This window comes from Lagopus muta, chromosome 1 (assembly GCF_023343835.1).
Source record: "Lagopus muta isolate bLagMut1 chromosome 1, bLagMut1 primary, whole genome shotgun sequence".
In the NCBI taxonomy this organism is placed as follows: Eukaryota; Metazoa; Chordata; class Aves; order Galliformes; family Phasianidae; genus Lagopus; species Lagopus muta.
In genome coordinates, this window is record NC_064433.1 from 66,269,364 (window position 1) to 66,291,279 (window position 21,916).

General features: G+C 43.4%; 1 protein-coding gene across 2 annotated transcripts; it reads left to right on the forward strand.

Moving 5' to 3' along the window:
* The first annotated feature begins 765 nt into the window (after nt 1-765).
* Nucleotides 766-8,889, forward strand: KCNJ8 (potassium inwardly rectifying channel subfamily J member 8). 2 transcript variants are annotated; one of them, XM_048927720.1, is made up of 3 exons: nt 766-1,125; nt 1,988-2,436; nt 6,034-8,889. In XM_048927720.1, exons 2-3 carry the CDS (start codon nt 2,072-2,074, stop codon nt 6,932-6,934), a joined length of 1,266 nt encoding a protein of 421 aa, XP_048783677.1. In that variant the 5' UTR covers nt 766-1,125; nt 1,988-2,071; the 3' UTR covers nt 6,935-8,889. The 2 variants fall into 2 exon arrangements, with proteins under 2 accessions (XP_048783677.1, XP_048783668.1); XM_048927711.1 differs by lacking the exon at nt 766-1,125 and adding an exon at nt 1,485-1,716.
* The last annotated feature ends 13,027 nt before the right edge of the window (nt 8,890-21,916 follow it).

The window sequence follows — 21,916 nt, forward strand, 5'->3', positions numbered from 1 at the left end:
AAAAGCAGAGGCTGCGTCCCTTTCAGTGCAGGTGTATTGAAACAGCCATTTCCAACAGTTACATAAAGCAAGATGCACTTCTGGAGGCTGCACCCAACAAGAAGTCAGCTCTTATGTCCAGCCTCTGCCCCTCCACATGCGGCAGGTACAGTTCCAGCTCACCCAGCCTGGACCACCATGTGCCACAGCCACCACCAGCACCAATCCGCAGACACCCACCCAAGTCTGTGTGCTGAAACTCACCCAGCTCTGTGGGCTGGCATGTGAGCCTGGTTACCATCCTAAGCAATTGCTTTAAATCTGATTTCATGTGGGAGCTGTCACCTGTCTGAAGCTGATGTCTAACCTGGATGTGCAGCTAATTGCCTAACAAGACTGGGACTGTGAGTCTGTTTCCTTAATTCTGCATGGCTGGTGTTACGTAAGGATAGTGCTAAAGAAGTAACCAGGAGTTGCTTGTCTATTTGAAGTGGAGCTCACACTGACTAAACGTTATACCCTGTAGGTCATCCCCTTGAGTGATGTACAGAAAACTCACACTGCACACACACACACACACACATATGCAGGCAGGCATTCCTTGGGCATGGAGGAGTTAAGCACACGATATCTCTGCACTTTGCTATACTGAGATCTAAATTTAGATCTTTTTGCAAAGCTGAAGTCATGTTTATTCTTCCTGCTACAAACTTTAAGACCTCAGGGGTGAAAAAAAAAAAAAAGAAAAAAAAAAAAAAAAGAAAAAAAAAAGAAAAGAACAGAAAAGAAAAGAAAAGAAAAGAAAAGAAAAGAAAAGAAAAGAAAAGAAAAGAAAAGAAAAGAAAAGAAAAGAAAAGAAAAGAAAAGAAAAGAAAAGAAAAGAAAAGAAAAGAAAAGCTGTGACTTCCAAGAATGCAAGTTTCCATTAAACACCAGTGCCAAAACCATAAACCTCGACCTGCGGGAGCATGAGTGAACCTCTGCGAGTCGTTTTTGACGCTGCACTAATTTTGCTTATATAAATACCCATCCATCAACTCCCCTTACAGCGGCTGAGGATTAGAGCGGCCCTACGCAGTGCCCATCCGAGTCAATGCGACCTGCGCGCCGTACAAAGCAATGTCTCTTTTCCTCCTGCCGCAACAGGTAACCGCGTTTGTCGGGGGAAGGCCGTCAGGCTCCGACCCCGCTCCTCCAATCGCTTACGCTCCTCCAGCCTGCGAGCTGAGACCTGAGCTGCCACAAAGCTGGGAAAGAGAAGCTCCGGGCTCACCAGAGCGCAGCCAGAGACGGGCTCTGCCCAAAGGCAGCACGGACACCCACACCCCGCCGGCCCGGCCCAGCACTGCGGCCCCAGGGCGGGCGTCCGTAGCTCCTGCCCGCTCCCGAGAGCTCCCAGCAGCCCCGCGAAGCGCCGCCGCGCTCCGGCAGCCGTCTGGGGACACGGCTGGGGATAAAAGCGGGGCCGCCCCGCCTCATCCCGGAAAGGAAGGAGGGCTGACTGGGGAACGGGAACGCCCGCACGGCGCGGTCCTGCCTCCAGCTCGCGGCTCGGCTCCCTGCGATGGTGCCGAAGGACGGGACGGAGGCTGTGCGGCCGGAAGGGATCTCCGCGGGCCGGCCTCGGTTCAGAGCGGAGCGGTCTGGTTCTTTACGCCCCGAAGGATGCGAGTGACCGAGTGTCCGTGCTGCGGACACACCCGGGTATCTCCTGGAGAGCCGAGGACCCGACCTGTTGTACGTCGCGTTACTTTAGGGCGAGTTTGCGGGAGGGTCCTGCAGCATGCCTTCTGCAGGGAGTGCCGGGAATGCAGATAGCATCCCCGGTGTCCTTTGGAAGCTGGCACCCGTCGCTCGTACAAAGAGGATGGGCTGGCGTGGGGAGGGTGTGCTGTGGAGTAAAGCCACTTGTCACACTCAATATCAAAGCTGCTGATGTGGGAGTACCCAAGCAGAGCTTCTTGCTGAAGCACCTCTGCAGCATCTGACCAATTTTCTCTTTTCTCAGGGGAGGCAGTGAGCTCCACGGAGACACACCGCAGGGAGCGTCCCCCGTTTTGCATCTCGCTAGGTGGACTATGGTGGCAGGAAAATGTTGGCTCGGAAGAGTATCATTCCTGAGGAGTATGTGCTGGCACGGATCGCTGCTGAGAACCTGCGCAAGCCGCGCATCCGGGACCGGCCACGCAAAGCCCGCTTCATCGCCAAGAATGGAGCATGCAACCTGGCCCACAAGAACATCCGAGAGCAAGGGCGATTCCTGCAAGACATCTTCACCACCTTGGTGGACCTGAAATGGCGTCACACGCTGGTCATCTTCACCATGTCCTTCCTGTGCAGCTGGCTGCTCTTTGCCATGATGTGGTGGCTGGTGGCTTTTGCCCACGGTGACATGGACCCGAGCACAGAGAACGCTGCAAACAACACCAAGTGGACTCCGTGCGTGACATGTGTCAGGTACAGAGCAGTCGGGGCGACAGCAAAAGGGGGGGACATGGCTGCCTGCTGTCCCATCAATGACTGAAATGCAGTTTTTGGTTTACACGAACCATTATGTTTGGTTGAGACAATTGAAAAGTGCGGTGTTTTCCTCTAGATTACGTAAATTCAGCAAGCCTTCTGGGCTTGGAAAATGCTGTACTGTAGATTTCTTTGATTCCTTACAGGATCTGAAAGAGAGGGAGACCTGCTGCTTTTCATGTGTCTCCACACTCTGTGGGTGACATACCTTGCCTGTCAAGATAAGAGCCTGCTACAAGAGTGGGTATGTGTTACATGTATCGTAATGTTGTCTGTGGCAGCAGGAGCCTCCCAAGCATGGTGTGAGCTGTGAGCCGTGCTGGTGGAAGGTGGCCCGCTCCAAAAGCAGTGCCTGGGAGGCAGGCACCCGCCATAGGTGTCAGCTGGCAAGAAATGTGCTGCTTAGGGCCAAACAAGGTGTGTTTCAGGATGACACTTATGAGACAGCTCCATAATGCCTGGCCTTTGATGAGGCCAGCAGTTTGAAGGACGAACTGCTTCCATGATGTGCATGATTTATCGGATAGTGAAAGCTTAAGGGAATTCTGGGTTAAATGTCAGCTGTTAAGAAAAGTATTTTCCTCTCTGTCCCCAGATGACAATTTTCAAGGCTCTGGCAAGCTGACGCATATCTACACAGGACAGGAGGAGCATTTGTTAATGGGAAGTGAGAGTAGACAATAAGATCATTCTGTCATCTCATCAGTAACAGGTCTTTTTATAGCAGCAGGTGCTTTTAAGCAGGACGATCTGGATTCAGGGTGGCCAGGCTGCCCTATAGCAGCTGCTTTGACACTGTGCAGTGACTGTGTGAGGGGCTGAGAGTTTCTGCTTCTCTTTTAACTTTCTGTTGCACATAGTTTTTGAGGTACCTTAGCAAGCTTGAGGGCACCTCAGATCTGATTCATGAGGCAATGGAGATTTCATTCTCCCTTTTTTTTTGACACTGTTTTGCTAAATGGGAAATTTCCAAAGGGAAGATAAAGTGGAGATTTTCCAGGCTGACCTTCATCAAGCTCGGGATCTGGAGCAGATGGCTGTCTTATTTCCTTTCCATTAAGGGGTCAGAAACAGTTGCCTCTGACATGAGACATCATGATCCAGCTGGCTCCCACTGGGGATGTCCTTCAGGTTATCACTCCCTGTCTTTCTGGTGTACTGCTCCCAGAGGGAAGTGTGTGTGAGATTTGCCCAACCCCACCAATTTTCTGGAGTCCTCTGGGAGGATGTCACCCTACTTGGTGGAGGCCCTCTCAACATGTATCCCCATGGTGCTTCTGGGCCACTCCACAGAGCCTGGTCTGACTGCTGAGGTCATCGTGCCACCAGGACAAAGCAGAGCCATAGCCCCTGCTATCTCCCTATAGCCCCAAATGCAGAATCCCTGTGCCAGCAGTGTCCTCCCTGCCACAGAGGCTGTCTGAGGGCTGGCAATGAGCAGAGCCTATGAATTGGTGCCTTTGAGCTTAGGCCCTTGGCAAACAACACCTGTCGCACTCTCCTGTTGATTACCTGAGGTGTTTCAGCCAACAGCTGCCTATGTATCCATGGAAAATCTTTTCCCTACATCTTTTTAAACCTGGCCACCACCTTGGACACAATATCAAATAATACAATCTGAAATGACAATGTGATTGCTGATATTTTTAAGAGTACAGAGTTGCTGGATTTAAAACGTACTTGATATTGTGTATATGTATATTATATGGATTAACAAATAATATTAATATAATATCCATCAAAATAGTGGCAAATATTTTTTTTTAATTCACTTTCCTGAGATTTAGGCTCTAGATGTTTCAAGAGAGCTTTTTTGGATGGGCGCCATTACAAATTTATAGGAAAATCTGGCATTAGGAAATTTTAACCACTGCTGCAGGGAACTTGCACAGAACTTCCATTTTTCAAAGTACTGCAGAATTTCTAAGGCTAGTAGCACTTTTGCTATGCAAAGCAAATGTTATCCAAAGAGAAAACCTGTTGCAGAGCTCTAAAGCGAGGGACTTGGCAATAATGTGGTTTAACATTCATGGCTCCCTCTTCGCTTGTTCATCATGCTGTACAAACTTGTTGCCTCTGATACTGCCACTCCAAAAAGGTGGGGTTCTTTTCCTTTTTTTTAATGATGAGTATCAAAGGGAGTCAGAATATTTCATTGCACAGAGTTTTAAGTTGAAATAAATTTAATTAAGATTTAGCTGGAAGCTTTATTCTGCATGTAGATGACTACTCATTAACATAGAAATCATTCCATGAATGAATGAACTCCTTCATCCCTGATTTCTTCAGTATAAAAGACAAGAATAAACTCCTTAGTGTGAGGGAATCTGCCAAAGATTAACAAAACAGAAAAGGAAAAAATAGACTAAGTTATTTCAAAGATGTCTGTGCAGAGACTGGCTGGTTTTCTGAAAGATGACCATTCTCATTCTACAGAACATTATCTCTGATATTGACTGTTCTATTTCAATGTCTCTACTTGATCCCAGGCCTTAGAACCATCTTCATGGACAGGATATATATTTTCCATAGGTAAAGCCACACACTTGGAGATGCTTCAAATGTTTGTGGATTGCACTGTGCTGAAAGGATCGCTGTGTTAGTTCATGAGACCCTGTGTGCAAAATATCTACTGCATAAAACCCAGGGTACAAGTGTGGAGTATAAGAGACTTTTGTGAAGGAAGTATCAGTTTATACAGGGAAGTGAAAAAGCCTGGTGTATATTCAAGAAGTCATATTGTGCACTATTATAAATAATGTGTTCTGGAAAGTTTGCAGACAGCATCCTCTGATGTCCAACAGTATAGTATACTAGGGATACACTTCTGCAACCCACTGCTGTGTTGAAGTTTTCCAGCTAGCTTTGCCACGGCAGTGAGCTTAACCCAAACCCTGGACACATCACTGTCTGTCAGCTGGGATGTGCCCTCCCTCTGCAGCCTGATTCTGTGGGCTCAGACACAAGGCATGCAAGAGTCTGGGAGGTGTGATAAAGCTGGGAGTGTCCCCTTTCCCTCCAGGAAAACTTGCTAAAGGGGCTCATGACAAAGAGAGTCAGGTTTTGAAAATGAAGTCCTGCAGCTTTCCCAGTTTTCTTTTCCTGTGCAGGCTGGTGGGAGAACCTCAGTGTGCCAGCCAGTTGCTCACTGGTTTGTCTCCAAAACCACCACTCCCTGCCAAGAGCTTCATTGGATGTAGAACGTGGAAAGTCATGCTGGGAGGTAAAGCACTGCCAGCTAACATGGTGTGCAACGTTTTTCTGGACAGAGAATCTAGTGAGCTTCTTAGGGTCATCTAGAATTGCAAATGGTCTTCTAGGAGCTCAGGCTCTTACGTCTTCCCTCTCAAAATTATATGCATCACTGATCATACAAACACTGAATCACCGAACATGCAATGTTAACAGAAGGCTTAAATTTACAAGAGCTGCAAAAATAGGCACTTAAGTTTGTTTCTACTAAGCGTATGCTAATAGCTTATCAGTTTATGTTTGACGAGCTTTGAGTTAACTTTGTACAATCTTCCTCTCCAGGTCTTTCACCTCTGCTTTCCTCTTCTCCATTGAAGTTCAGGTGACCATTGGTTTTGGGGGCAGGATGATGACGGAGGAATGTCCCTTGGCCATCACAGTCTTGATCCTACAGAATATTGTGGGCCTAATAATCAATGCTGTCATGTTGGGCTGCATCTTCATGAAAACCGCTCAAGCTCACAGGCGGGCAGAGACCTTGATTTTCAGTCGGCAGGCAGTCATTGCTGTTCGAAATGGCAAACTTTGCTTCATGTTTCGAGTAGGAGACCTGAGGAAGAGCATGATCATTAGCGCCTCCGTGAGAATTCAGGTTGTGAGGAAGACTACCACCCCTGAGGGAGAAGTCATACCTATTCACCAAGTAGATATCCCCGTGGATAACCCCATTGAAAGTAACAATATTTTCCTGGTGGCTCCCTTAATCATTTGTCATGTCATAGACAAGCGCAGTCCTCTTTACGATATCTCCGCTGCTGACCTGGCGCTCCAGGATCTGGAGCTTATAGTGATACTTGAAGGAGTGGTGGAGACAACTGGCATCACAACGCAGGCGAGAACCTCCTACATAGCAGAGGAGATCCTGTGGGGTCACCGCTTTGTGCCCATTGTCACTGAAGAGGAAGGCGTTTACGCGGTTGACTACTCCAAATTTGGCAACACAGTCAAAGTGGCAGCACCACGTTGCAGCGCACGAGAGCTTGATGAAAAGCCCTCAATTCTCATCCAGACCCTGCAGAAGAGCGAGCTGTCCCACCAGAACTCCCTGCGGAAACGCAACTCTATGAGGAGGAACAACTCCATTCGGAGGAGCAACTCCATGCGGAGAACCAACCCTTCCCTCATGGTGCCCAAAGTGCAGTTCATCACACCCGAGGGGAGCCAGAGTGCCTCCGAAACGTGATGCACAGCCTTGTGTGGGGTCAGGGGGAGGTTCAAAAATAAATTTCATTCTACTGAAGAAAATGAGAGTGCAGAAAAGAACTGGGCAAGGACTATTTATTCCATTACTTACTGAAAGCACTACCTAATGGCATTAGGAAACACGTTAGCACTTAGTGTATGAATTAATAAAAATGGCACGTACACTAAAGAAAACACAGTTCACTTATGTAATATAATGTGTATTTATACTTCTCCTAATGGCATGCTAATTTTCTTTTTTATCATAGTTTTTCTATCAAAGGCCTCTTTCTTATCTTTTTCCACTGCCTGTCACAAAGTGTGTTTTTATCCTGTAGAAGGGGTTACCCACCCACAGGCAAAGTGTTTTAGTTCAAAACAGCTTCGTATTGACAGCTTGCACTTATTTTGTGTGAGATATTTGGATATCAGTTTTTTAAGGGTTGATCCCTTATTCTCTTGAAAGGACTAGCTAAATTCCTCAATGAACAGGAGAAGAGGCAGGATTTTCCAGTCATTTTTCTAGATCCTTTCTTTCCATTTTTTTATAGCAGAGATGTTTTGAAAGCAGTCCCAGTAGGTGAAGTGACCTGGCCATGCCAGAAGAGAGCTTCTGCAGCTCTGAGCAGCACTAGGATTAAAAACAACATTTCAGCAGACCCACAAAATAGTACAACCTCTTGCAAGGTGCTGTTCTTGTCCTGCAGGTAGGATATAGTGCTGCAGGGCAGTATGTGTGTTGTATCTGCAACCCACACTGAGAGATTGCAGTGTTCCCAGCCTCCCATTGAGCATCTGTGGTGCTAAGGCTGAAAAAAGCACACAGCTTTTCAACGTTCTCCTTGTACTGGTTGAAGACCAAATCCCGTTGTTGTTTTTATTAGTTTTGCAGATTAACATGCTGAAGGCAAGAAATCTATTTCCTTCACTTACATTACTTTTTGTAGGATTAAGTCTGTTTGCTTCAGGAAAAGGTTGTTTGTTTGTTTGTTTTTCCCCAGTGTGACTTCATGAGTGGGAATGAAAGGGGATCATGGCAGTAATATTACAAGTAATAACATTTTCAAAGCCATCTGAGTAGTTTTCAGGCGATGCAGCTGAAGTACTACCCTTTAGCAATGTCGCACTCGTGTTTTTATACAAAATGACATTGAAAGTTGGTGGTGAGCAACTTTTCAAATCACGGGGGGTATTTATTTCTTATCTAGAACCTTTGCCAAAATGTCACCACAAGATTTTCTAGAAGAATAAGTACAGGTAAAGCAACTAATTGTGTCACATTTGGTAATGCTAAATGGATGGATGCTTCTTTCCCCTGTGAAAACCAAGTGTAATTATGGATAAATTCTTGTTCACAGAAGTTGCCTTAATGTCTCTGGCTCAGGAAAAGTACTATTTTTGTGCTGACTCAGTAAGACACTCAACCACTTAAATACTCCTGTGATTTTAAATATCTGCTTACTTCTTCCAGGTTACACAGTCAACGGCAATGCTTGATTCTCATTCTCTTTGGAAGCTAGTTCATCAGCACTTGTACAGTCAGTTTGTAGCTTCTTTAAGAGTTGGATGGTGGCATGGAAGGGCATGGCTGTGTAGTGTAGACTCCTTATATGCAGAGCAGGTGCTGTCTATGAAATAAACACCAACAAAATGTTTCATTCGAAGCACTAACAGAAATTGAAGTTTCTGCTAAAAGTGTTTATTCCTGTCCTGCCCATTAGTGTTCTGGAAGGATGTCTGGTGAACATCTGGAGATATTAATCTGTCCGTTGTGTGTCCAAACAATGAACATCTGTAGCTTCCAAGAAGAGTCAGAATGAACATATACAGTTTGTCTCTGGTCTGCATTTGCTGGCCTGTGAATTTCTGTGATGCAGCCTGCTTGCAATACAATTAAGTCAAATGCTGTACAAAAGCAAATTTTCTACAAAATAAAAAAGTGACTATAATGATTTATTCCGTCTCTGATTTTCTGCTCATGTCTTTTTTTCTTTCTATTCTCCATTCATTTTTCTGGATTATTTGTCCTACTTGTCCCTCTTCCTTTTCCACAGACTCTTCGAGTATTAATTTAATATTTTTTTTAAATTTTCCTAGTCTTTCAAGAGTTTCTCTGTTTTAAATAGGAAAATGCCTTTGTACTCCCTGTGAATAGCCAGAAGATTTAGAGTTAGTGTGGTGGGGACATGGAAAGCAAACAGAGAGCACTCAGAGAGAATATAAAGCATAGTGCTACGGGGCTGAATCCATCTTCCAAGTAATGGTATTTGGAGGAAGCTTGCCCCAGTGGCAGGTCACTCCACAGTCACTGTCAGGTTTCCTTGTGCTCTCTTCCAACACATCTGCAGTGAGCCAGGGTCAGGGCAGGACCTGAGATGGGCACACCCTGAGCCAGGGGGGTAAATAGGAGCCTAGAGGAGGTACAGCAGACTGCAGACATCCCAAGCACCCTTCCTGGGCAGCCCCAGTTCTGCCACCAAACTTGCCTGGAACCTTGCCTATGTCATACTTCTAGCTCCTGCAAAAATGATCCCACTCCTGAGCATTGCATCACAGGTACGTGCAGCGCTATGATAGTTTGCCCTTACAAGCAAGCCGTGTGGCTCCATCCACAGAAGAGTTATCTCAGCCTTTCTGGGACACTCAAGGCATCACATGGCGAAGGATTCAGATTTAGCTAATATCTCACACACAGAATAGGCCTTCACCATAAAGCCACATCTTACTGTAAGACCCTGGGTCACTTTAGAGGCATAGGCCTCAGCATGCCTTACCACCAGCTTGAAGGCATTTCACAAAGGCACATACTTTCCCCTTTGCATGAAATTCAGGCAAGGCACTATGCTTTTGCTTTTCCATCTGGAAAGCAGTTATGTGCACTCCACTCTTGCTGACAGAAGAAACACTGCTAATTTTGCATATCTTTTCTTCCTCCACAAACTAAGATTAAGGACATTTTGTGAAATCAGTTTTCTGGCTTTTCAGTGATTATTATTAGCAAATGCTTGCTGATGCAAGCTGAAAAAGTAGTTTGTGTAAGACCAGAAAGGAACTTTGTCTGGAGAAAAACATGAGATATTGTATGATGAAAGGAATAAAGCTTTCATTATTTTTGATAAATGATACTCTCCACGGAGCACGATATTTTCAAAACACTGGTGAGGGTTTGGAAGGCACTGTCAAACAATAAATCACATCCCTCTAGACTCTGGTTTTGTGCTCCACTGCCATTAGCAACGAGGTTTTGTAGCCATGTAGCCATGGCACAGCGTCCTACAACTGTGCGTCAGCCCTGTCTGCAGATGCCTGCGGTCACATAACAAGTTACACTAGGGATTCGTGGGGAGCTGGGTGCTGCCTGGACTCAGGAGCTGTGGTCACCAGTCTCAATGGGCAACAATGCTGGAGTTCGTGATCATAAGGTTGGGGCTGAAAGTATCAAGGACCTGGCATCCTCATGACAGCCAGATCTGTGGACAGGAGGTGGATGGCCTCTGCTGGAGCTCCCCATGCACCAGAAACTCTGCCAGAGCCCTTGGATGGTGACATGTCCCCAAGAGCGGATTGGTAAGGGTTGTGCCCTCCCGGATGCTTTGTCCTTCAGTGTCTTTCATAGCAAGGTGTAAAGGACCAGTAGGCAGGATGTGACACAAGGTGGTGGGGGAAGCTCTTTCTGTCTGTAACAGAAGGCACTGAAACACAAAAAGAGAAATTCCCATTTCTCTACATTGCCTCTCTGAATTTCTTGCAAAGCCAGGTGAGAGTTAATATTTTCCTTCAACTGATGCTTATGTCAAAACATATTTTCTGTATGTGTGTTTACATCACATCGAGACTAATCTAAAATGATAGACAAGAATTTCTAATACCCCTAGCGAATTAATAATGCTGCTTCTCCCTATCTCTCTGAATTATGTTTCCTACTTCCCCTTAAGAATTCTTTGAACTTGAAAAAAAAGATTTCTCATGTGATAACTGGACAGTAAAGATAAAATGTGTTCCCACATTCTTTCATTGGACAGTGTAGAGAGATTTACCACGTGAGACAAAATCAGTGCTGTCCAAGAGAAACAGCCTCTGAGACTGAGGCACTCACAGTTTGGACATGTCAGCAAGGGGCTTGGATTAAAAGAAACCCTTGAAAATAGTAAGTATGCAATACTCTCAGACCACTGATAAGTTACTAGTTAACAGTGGAGACACAATATGCTGGAAACATCACGCTATACTGCAACATAAAGTAAAAAAAACTGCTTTCAAGGAAATTATGGTCTGAACTTCAACTAATGCTACCAATGATTTAAAATTAAAAAAGGAAGACTAAAAAAGTGATAGAATCTCTGTTCACATCTAACAGAGATTTAACAATTTTTTTTTGCCTGTGTTCTAAAAAAAGAGTTGTCCCACATGAAGAAATTTCTTTCACCCACAAACCTGGTCTGTTTTTCTGGAAGATGCACATTATCCTCAACACACTTTTCTGGATTCAGTGCAGTAGCTGTGCATGATGCCAGGGCCTATGCTGCTCGGGGAGCCAGATGGGAAGACCTAATGGTCCCTTCTGGGCTCTGCATTTATGAATAGGGAGAGTTAATAAGTTTGGATCAAGGGAAAGGCTTCTTCTGATTCCAAAGTTCTAAATTAATCTCCCACTGAGGAAACAAACTTGCAAAATAAAAAACAATGTTAGGCAACACCAAATTGTTGATTTGTTTAGACAAATGTATTTCAGTGCTAATTGCGGATACCTCAGATGTCACTGACAAATGTCCCTGCACAGGTTATCACTGGATAACCTGTAAAAATTGGGGTATCTTATCATTACAGGAGTTTACTTTTTTTTCCTACTGCTTTTAAATTTAGGTTACTAGCAAGGGCAAGAAAGAAAACATCTGTGTGGGCCAACTGTGTGTCTTAGTTTTATGGTCTGAAGCCTGCTGCAAAAGCCATTAAATTGAGGAGTGGCACAGGACTGCAAAGGGCTGTTGTGGTTTGGAGCTCCAAGTCTTCCTCACTCAGGGAGCATCACTGCTCTCCACAAGTGCTATTTCTATAACCACAATAGCAACAGAAATTAATTGCATCCTTCCACGGCACAGCCTCTTTATTCTTCAGGGCATGTTTTTTGATGTTAGGCCTTTGAATCTGGGTGATCTGGGTTGGCCTGTCAAAACATGGTTACTTCTGCTCACTGTCATCATTTTTACATTCAGTCAAAGCCAGAACTGGATCAATAAAACACTGCTGAGTTTCAGGGAGAGCAAGTTATAATTGTTAGCCCCTTGGGTAGTCAGTTTTGTGTCTCACAGCATTTAAAAGATATATCAAATAATTAAAAAATGTTCTACGCTCAATCTTAGCCAGAGTTTCTAAAGTAAGTTATAAACAGATACTATTCCTGGCAGATCAGATTAAACTGTTTGTGATGTGCTAATTTTTCCATACACGGTATCTCAACATATTCTCGCAATTTTTAGTATTAACTTGAGAGAATAAAATGGTTTCTGAACTAAAAGTCTCCTCATGGTCAGTCTCTTTGTATTGCCTATACATCAACACGAAAAAAATGGGATGCAAATCTGAATGGAACTTTTGAAATACTTAATATAAACTAGTTTTAAAGACACAAGGATCCTTCAGTTTATATTGGTACTAAGCATGCCCTTATCATATTCTGGTTTATCATTTTATCATATGTCATATTTTCTGTTTCCTTTTGGGGACAAGAATCTGTTCAAATATCAATTCAGATATTCTTAAAGAGTAGCAGGCAATGAACATAGTGTGTGTTCACATTTTGCTCAAATACTACAAAATTGTTTTTCATGTAATATCACATAGTATTGTGTCCAGTTCTGGAGCCGCCAACACAAGACATGGAGCTGTTGGAGTGGGTCCAGAGGAGGGCCACAAAGATGGTCAGAGGGCTGGAGCATCTCTCCTACGAGAACAGACTGAGACAGCAGGGGCTCTTCAGCCTGGAGAAGAGAAGTATCTCAGGAGACCTGATAGCAGCCTTCCAGTACCTGAAGGGGGCCTTCAGGAAAGCTGGGGAGTGACATTTATAAGGGCATGTAGTGACAGGACAAGGGGAAATGGTTCTAAACTGGAAGAGGGTAGATTTAGACAAGATATTAGGAAGAAATTCTTTACTCTGTGAGGGTGGAACAGTGGAACATGTTGCCCAGCGAGGTTGTGAATGCCCCCTCCCTGGAAGCATTCAAGACCAGGCTGGATGGGGCTTTGAGCAACTTGGTCTAGAGAGAGGTGTCCCTGACTATAGCAGGGAGTTGGAACTTGATGATGTTAAAGGTCCCTTCCAATCCAGGCCATTCTATGAATCTATGATCATATTTCCTTGAATGTTTGTAGTAAATCTTGTAGCTGAGGCAAAGTTTTTCAGTATGTTCTTTTTCAGAGACTAAAGAAACATAAAACCTTTCCACAATCCAATTTATTGTTGTACATCTTCTGGAATGACCCCAAGAAAACAAATAGGTAAGCATGACTATATTTATTAATCTGTATCAGTACTTAAATGTGAGCACAGTTTTGAAGCATAGGTTCATCATGGAAGGAGTAAAGATTTGTTCAGCACTAAAACTGGGGCAACTTTTTGCCTGCATAAGGAAGTTACTCAGTTAAATCCCTGCGAAAGCATTACTGTTCCTTAAGAGATGTAAGAAGCTGCCATCCTTCCTTTTGGGCAATGGACCCCTTCTCTTTGCACGTCAGATGTACCCATTGTGGCTCTGCCTGCAGTAGGTGTGGTGTAAGCACTCTTTATTTCCTCCAGGCAGGACAAGTTGGGCCCATTTTCCATTAAAGTGGTTGATCTTGCAGCAAAGTAGATAAAGGATGAGTACTTCTCTGTTAAGATGACTAAAATCAAGATTTCCCAACTGTGCTCTGAGTGATAAGTGGAACAATCTTCAAAGTAGAGTTGGTAGAAACTTCACCGATGGCAACGCTAAAATGAGACCATACGCAGACATGTACAAGCTGTAATAAATAATCGGGGAAACACGTAGGCCAAGTCAACTGTATCTTTCTCATTTCAAAGGTCAACGTCTGAACATTTGTTCACTGAAAGGAGGTTAGTGATGTCCACAAAATAAAAAGACCATCTCAAGTAGATGACTGCACCTTCCACAGGGCATACAACTGACTGCATATCACACAGCTAGCAGCTAGTAATAACTCCTTGGGGTCTTCCCAACATAGTACATCTGTGTATATTATTACATTCTTTCCTATTCCACTTTGAGCATATTAACTCCTCAGTAAATTCCTTAAACTTAAATTCTCCTTGTATACATAAGCAAATCAAAGGACAGAAACTAGTTTAACTTGTTATTTATAGAAATTGAAGATGTAAGTGTTTGCACTGCCAGATTTGGCAGAAGGGATTCTCCAGGTTGTAGTTAATATGACATTCCAGCCAACAGTTTCCCCTTTAAGCTTGGTGTTCAGGACACACAGCCCAGGAATCCTCAGTCTAAGAGTTTTGTCTCATGTGCTTCAGTGAGGAAAAAACATCACTGTGCCAATTATCCATTTGGACTTCTCTCCCACCCAGAGTCTTGAATAAACTCATTGACCTTTGAGCCAAGCTACCAGCTCCATCTGTTCTGGCAAATGTTAAGGAAGGTTCAACACAGCAGAAGATGCATTTTTTTGTTTGGAAGAACAGGCTGTGAAGGGGAAATTTTCATCCTTATTAGGGCAACGTAGCAGTGATTAATGTGACATGATGTCACAGGAGAAGCACTGGTTTTGAGACTGATTGTTGTTTGTAACTCGTTGTAATGTGTTGGTTTAGATTTCTGTCAAGCGTTTCAGAGAGCTTTACTTGACCACTTTTCTCCTTAAAGTTTCCAAATTGGCTAGCACATGGATGCAGAGTCAGAGATGGTACTGCCCATGTGCCATCTGGAAAGAAAGAGGGCAGGATAGTTAAAGTGAAGCTTCTTTTCCTTCCCCCATTAGAATTTCCAGGCGTTTCATACTGGCACTTTACAAATGTCACTTTGAGCATTAAAAAGAGGATGTAAACAGTAGTTTTTTCACAACTGTGAAAACACGCACATGCAAAGGTTGTTTATGTTTTGTTCCTGAACTTTTTTTTTTTTTTTTGTGAAAAACTGAAAGGTTGTCTTAGTAGTAAAAGATTTCAAACTCCCTTTGAAAAACTTCCAAAGATGGGGAAAGGTCTGGCAAGACATGTGAGGAGTGTCTGAGGCCCCTTGGTGTGCTCAGCCCAGAGCAGAGGAGCTGAGGGTAGGCCTGATGGCGGCTGCAGCTCCTCACAGGGAGCGGAGGGGCAGCGCTGAGCTCTGCTGTGTGACAGCGACAGGGCCAAGGGAACGGCATGGAGATGTCAGGGGAGGGCAGCTGGGGGTCAGGGACAGGGGCTGCAGCACAGGGCGGTGGGCATGGAACGGGCTGCACAGGGCTGTGGGCATGGCAACAAATGCTGGATTTTAAGAAGTGTCTGGACAAGGTTTGAATTTTGGGTGGTCTTGTGTGGAATCGGGAATTGGGCACTATGACCATCATTTGGGTCTCTTCCAACTCAGGATATTCTATGATTATATGATTCTGAGAAATTGTAAAGATGCCCTGTCAATTCAGCTCAGTGAAACTGCCGTACATGCAGACCCACCTGCCCAATATCTCAATCGTGATGTACACATACAAAAAAGAGGTACAAGCGCACTTTGCAAGGAGTGATATTTATTAGCAAAGACATGGTAGATTAACCAAAAGGTTTAATTCAAAAGGTCCAAGATTTTAAAGGTTAACACTCCATGCACTCGTGGCCCCAGGGAGCTCCACTAGCGCAGATGGTGTTGTATGAGGAGCAGTACATATCATGCAGAACAAGTTCTTCCAGTCATGAAAAGCAGTAGTGACCACACAGCTACGTGCCTGCCCGCTCACATCAGTCAGGGACTCACTTCCAAGTGGGTTGCGTGCTGTGACCATGCGAACATCACAGCAACGGGAGGGATCAGGCCCAGATCTTCTTTCTGTCAAAAGCACATGTGCCTAATATCTCCTGGGGAATACTCTCTCTGAGCTGCCAGAAGCATGGTTTGAAGGACTGTGAAAGACAACCCAGAGTCCTGGTTTGTCTTTGTTCCCTTCCATGGCTTTTGCTTTTTCTCTTGCTAAACAATTGATTATTGTGCAGAAGGGTCTTGCACACACTCTGACTCTGAATATTCTCTTCTGCCCTCTGAATGAACTTGATTCTCTGTACTAAACAGTGGATAGTGAATGCTGAACCAGTTTCTAGAGTGCAGCTACGGTGAATCAGCTTAATAAGGGTCTGGTGGGCAAAAGAAGCAGAAAAATCAAGAATGGTAGGAAAAGCCATCCTTCAGCATGTGTTCTATTGAAAAAATACAACAGGGAAAGATGGATTCTGAGGGAAACAGAAATCAAACTACTGCAGCAGTCTTGAGGGAAGACATCATCCATGGGAGAAGGAGATGACACCTCCAGGAAACCTGGCTAATGTGGGAATGCACTAGAGAGGTCAAGGAATGACTGGCCTTTAAGGAAAGCAGAAGAGAACATCAGCTTTTCGCAGTTTTAAAATTATTTCTCTCAAAATGTCTTATTCTTCTTGGTAAAGTAAATGTGATTCTGATTATTTCAGATATGAATGATTCAAGACCTCTGGAAGGGAAATCTGCAGGTGCTGGATGTCAGCCGCTGTGCTGGCTAGTACATGATAACACACAGGTACCAAATTAAGTATGAATAAGTATGAATGAATGAGAGCATCATTATAAAACAGATGATTCTCTTATTCACTGAAATAGGCAGAAACATCTTGGCACTGTTGAAATCCTAAGCAGTTCAGAGATTTCTGTACATTTGCCTTAAGTCACCTCTAAACTAGGATGGTTCTCAAGGAGGACTTTGAAGCTGAATATGTTTAAAGTCCAAGAGCTTAAAGTCCAAGCAGGAAGGACAACTCTGAATAGTGGCAGGATTTCCAGATCATAACTTGCCTAGAAGGGGACTTTTCCCAATCCCAATTCATCCCTTCCCGGACAGTGTTGATGTACATCTTCTAATCCCAGAGAGTTATTGACTTACATACAAACACAAACATCTTTGTTCAGACATCTCTGTGCAACCTCTGCAGGAAATGAAAATGGCAGGAAGTTTCCTGCTGTCCTTTCTGTATAACTGAAGTGTGCTTTTGTTTCATACTCTGACATATTAAGAATTTTGTCATCATTATTATACGAGGGTGGCTCTGAAAGCAATGTCTCCTATTTTATTATGTTGGCCCGACATTGGAGTTGGATGTAGGTGGTATGGCAGTAGTGGTTGAACCTTCCCACCGTCCCTATTTTGTACCTTCTTGTTCAGTATTGTTTTTGAATTACTTGCCTGCTTTTCAAGAGCAACAGTATTCCAGACACTGCAGAACAGTTTGATGCTATTTGAAATGATGGATGTGCTCTTCCACTGGCTGCTTCATAATAAAACTCCCACTTTATTGTATTGTTGTTTTTTTAAAGAAAAGGAAGGAAAGGGGTGGGGGGAAGGGGGGAAAGGGGGAAAAGGGGAAAGGGGGAGAGAGGGAGGGAGAGAGGAAGGAGGGAGTGAGGGGAGAAGGAAGGAAGGAAGGAAGGAAGGAAGGAAGGAAGGAAGGAAGGAAGGAAGGAAGGAAGGAAGGAAGGAAGGAAGGAAGGAAGGAAGGAAGGAAGGAAGGAAGGAAGGAAGGAAGGAAGGAAGGAAGGAAGGAAGGAAGGAAGGAAGGAAGGAAGGAAGGAAGTTCAATAATTTAGAAAATCAGACATACAATAGATGCCCCCCTTAGCTGAAAGCTGCAATTAGTTCTGACATAATCTGAACTTCTGTTTTTAATCCTAATTCCTAGCTGCCACAGCGTGGTCTTCTGTGGAGGACTTCAGGCTTTCCAGATGAAATTTGGAAATCTATTTTACAAGTATTATTTACAGTAACTTTGCCATATTTCCAGCAGATAGAACAAATACGTGTTTTCATTTTATAAACAAAGCAGGGAAAGTCTCTGTTTCAGTGAAAGTGCCCTGCAGTTCAGTACTATGCACATTGGAGCTGCACCAGTCATTACTCACACCTTATGCCATGGATGCTGCTCTTGTTTTCACTCAGGTCTGCTGGCTCCTGCCCCCAAATTCCCAATGAGAAAACCCATGGGAGCAGGCATGGACAGCCCATTACAGAACTGGGGATTCCAGAGACCCATGCAATGCCCACTACAAAGCAGCTCAGCCCAGTCACTCAAACAGGCGCTGGGAGAACAAACCCCTGTATATTTATTATTGTAAGCCAGTGTAGCCTGAAGCATAAAGGAAAGAGCCTTGCTGTTACATAATTACATGTACTACTTGACATCAGGGAAAGAAGAATGACTTCTCTCATCTGAGCAAAAGCCGAGTAATCACTTGAGAAACAAAATGTCAAACAAGAAGCATCTCCAGGGTACTGAGCATTCCCAGAGGAAGTAAGAGACACATTTCTGCTTGGGAGAATTTCCCACCACCAGCGGAAAGCAAAGCTGTCACGAGGTTTACATAACAAAAAATGAACAGATCACAGTACAGCAGATCAGTTAAGGGCTTTTTGACGCAAGATTTGCTTTTTTTTTTATTTTATTTTTTATTTTATTTTTTATTTTTTGGTATCACAGAATGAATTACCTACAAACAGTATTTTGGAATATTTTCCTACTGATGTGACTTTCCTTTTGCTATTTGAAACAGAAGAGCCCTGTCTGAGGTTTGCAATGCAGAATCTCATTGGTATCAAAATGAGATAACAAACCACACATCACTTTCTGACATGCACTCTTCTATTGTGAGAAAGGAATTGAAAACAACCATAGGATTTTAATAACTGAAATTACAGGAGATGGTTTTCTGCTGTTCCTACAGAACATGCCCCAGAAAACAGGAAAGGGAGGATTTGTCTTTCTCTGTGCATCAGCCAGAGTTGGATTGTCATGAAACACCTAGGCACTCAAAATAAGTGCACTATTTTGACATAGCATTTCCTTACCTAGTGCTAAAACTCTCACACATGAAGAAGAATAACAACTCTGCTTTCCCTGTATAATAAAATTATGTTCTGGAAAATGACTACACTCTTAAATAATCCCCTTTTCTTTCCTTAGTCCAGTCTGCAGTTTGGTTACCCCAGGTTCACAGGCACACCTCTGCTTTTCCTCTGTCTACAGTCAGCTCTGTTCACTGCTACTTTTTGTCCCCATGTGTGCAAGGGACAGCTCAGGTCACCCATTCTCCTGGAAGTAGTGTGCCTGTGGTGCCACGAGTCATCAGCTAAGGCATACAGTGATGTTATACAATTCCAAGAAATGTTTTTTTTTAAATCATTGAAAACCCATAGACTGTGAGGAGATAAGGGAGATAAGGCTTAAATATGGAGCCAAAACTCTTCCACTCTTCAGGTCTCCAGGGTCAAGGGGGTTGATTTTATTTCTCTCTGGGATAAGAAAGCCTAACCATGCTCAACACTATGCGTTCTTAAACTGTTATGGCCTAAAATGTGATTAAAGATGGTAGATTTCTTGTTTTAAATCTGATGATTTAGTGCAGACTTTACAGTCATGGTAAGACACTACTGTGGTTTAATCTGTCATACTTTTGTACGACATCAAGGAATAATGGGTGGAGACGCATTTTTGATTTGTCTTTTTCTTATGGCATCTTTCATTGAATTTATACAAAGCTTTGCAGGAAAAATGCTTATCTCACCACCTGAAAGAGTCACACTGTTGCTGACAGAATATAGAAAAGGGTGAAATTCTAGGCACAAGAATCAATTTTCAGTACTGATCAATTCTTCTTACTGAAAGCTGCTTATCAGACTGGCTTTGCAAGAAAAAAAATCATATACATCCATAGACATTATTTTCTGTCCATAAAATAAAAAACTGGGAGAATTGGAATAAACATTCTTTGCTCAGTGTATATATCTATACAAATACATTCATATATGTATCTAAGCAACAATTTAAGCAGTGAAAGTTAACAGATACACTCCATTAGTCCTGAATATTGATCTTCCAAAACCTACAACTTATTTTCTCTGAAAACCTTCAAGGGGTTTTGAAAGACGGATACTGAATTCTGTTGCAGTGTTGCTTAGATGGAAGAGCGCAGAGCAGATCAAGACTCGCGTCAGATGTATGATATATTCTCTCTCCTATAGGACAGCATTGAGAAATAAACCACTGATACAGAATGTCATCCTTCAGTAATAAAGAGCTCTTAGTTCATGCTTAATTTTAGAAGAGAAGGCATATTACAGAATATTTCTTGTTGCATTCTATAAGAAGGGCCAATTTTTGCAATTCATTCTTTGAACTTCCCAGTAAGTGTATTATTCCATATGGCAGTAATGTCCTGTACCTGTAAGCCATTTCTCATACTGAAAGATAAGTGGATAGCATTAAAACACAACCCAGTTACCTTCCTCCTGCGTTTGTATCTTATTGGGCTGTGGCAGAGAGAGTTAGTCAGGGGCAAATAGAGGTGTTCAATAAACATACCCATCATTCAGTTTGATGAAAACAGTGGATGGATGAACAAACTTCCCTAGCTATTACGAGTGGCTGGGAGCACTGAATTCTTCAGTATCATTGCTCTGTCACTTCAGGGAGTTTGTTTCCACATAAATCAAATGTTAACCAGACAGAGTAAAACTGTTCTCACTGTCACAAAGAAGGCAGCTGGCCAACTCAAAAGGACTAAAACTCTGTTCCTCTGGGACATATTGAAATGGTCATTACAAGACAATATTTATTTATAAACACACTTGGCCCCATCAATTGGGCTTGAATATATAGAGGAATGGAGCTTATTAGTAAGATAAAGCTTTCCCATGACCTATAGAGGACACTGCATAGGGACCACAGATGTTCTGTATTAGAAATGCTGGAAAATTTATGTCAATGGCCATGAAAAGCTCAGTTTGAAAAGAAGTAAATAAATAAATAAGAAGGTCATCAGCAAAGACAAGGTTAAGGACACTGGAAAATGGATCTTCCGGGATATGTAACTTTTATTTATTTATTTAGGTGGAACAGATCCTGTCCTTGACTACATGTGTCTCTCCTTAGGAAATCTGCTGAAGCTACCAGATTGCTGAAGTTCAGTGAATTTTCAGAGAGCCTCTGCAGTGGCCGTGTCTGTCATGTGAGTGAACATACACACACGTTTGCCTTTTTAATGGGATCCACACAAGTAACAACAGGAAAGTGCCAGGGAGAGCAATACTTTGGAAGACAATCCATACCGATTTCCATGCAGAAGTACAGAGAAAAATGGTGTCTATATGGACTCAGCTTTGCTGCATTAATCACAAAGCTTCTTACCACACAATTCATAGCCTAGTTTCAAAACTGAAAGCCAGAAAAAGCTACTAAAAAAAAGTCATAGTATCTAATTCAATTTCTATTTAGCATGGCCTGCTTCTTCAGATTCTAGAAGCTGGCCTGTCTAAGACAAAGGATCACCTCCTTATACCAGCTCTGAATCTTGTCCTAACTAAATGCAAACTATCAAGTCTTACTGGGATTGAAGCCCAGAATCAAAGGTTTTGTGTATATATGGCTTCAATCTGTGCTCATGAAAGTTAATGAACACAGGCTGATGTTTGCACAGCTGCAAGTTCACTGTACACCTTTGGTCTGGCTCACAGCCTCCCTCTGCTTCCCAGCTGCTTCTTCCTCCACACAACATGGAACAATTAGACCAGCTTCTCCTCACATACCATTGTGGCAAGGAACCTTTCTGTCACACACCAGATCCTTCAGCAGTCTCAGTCCTCCCTCTGCCAGAGGGTGCTGGCTACTTGCCTCCAGATAGAACCATGCAGAACCAGAGAGACAGTCAGTATGGACAACCAGATTCTCCAGCTACTAAAACAGCCATCCTATGTCCAGATGCAC

What these genes read in the sequence shown, in the direction of transcription:
- KCNJ8 (XM_048927720.1), top strand. Translation starts at nt 2,072, where the DNA reads ATGTTGGCTCGGAAGAGTATCATTCCTGAGGAGTATGTGCTGGCACGG. An exon ending in CCGTGCGTGACATGTGTCAG is followed by an intron (nt 2,437 to 6,033) that starts GTACAGAGCAGT and finishes CTTCCTCTCCAG; the next exon opens with GTCTTTCACCTCTGCTTTCC.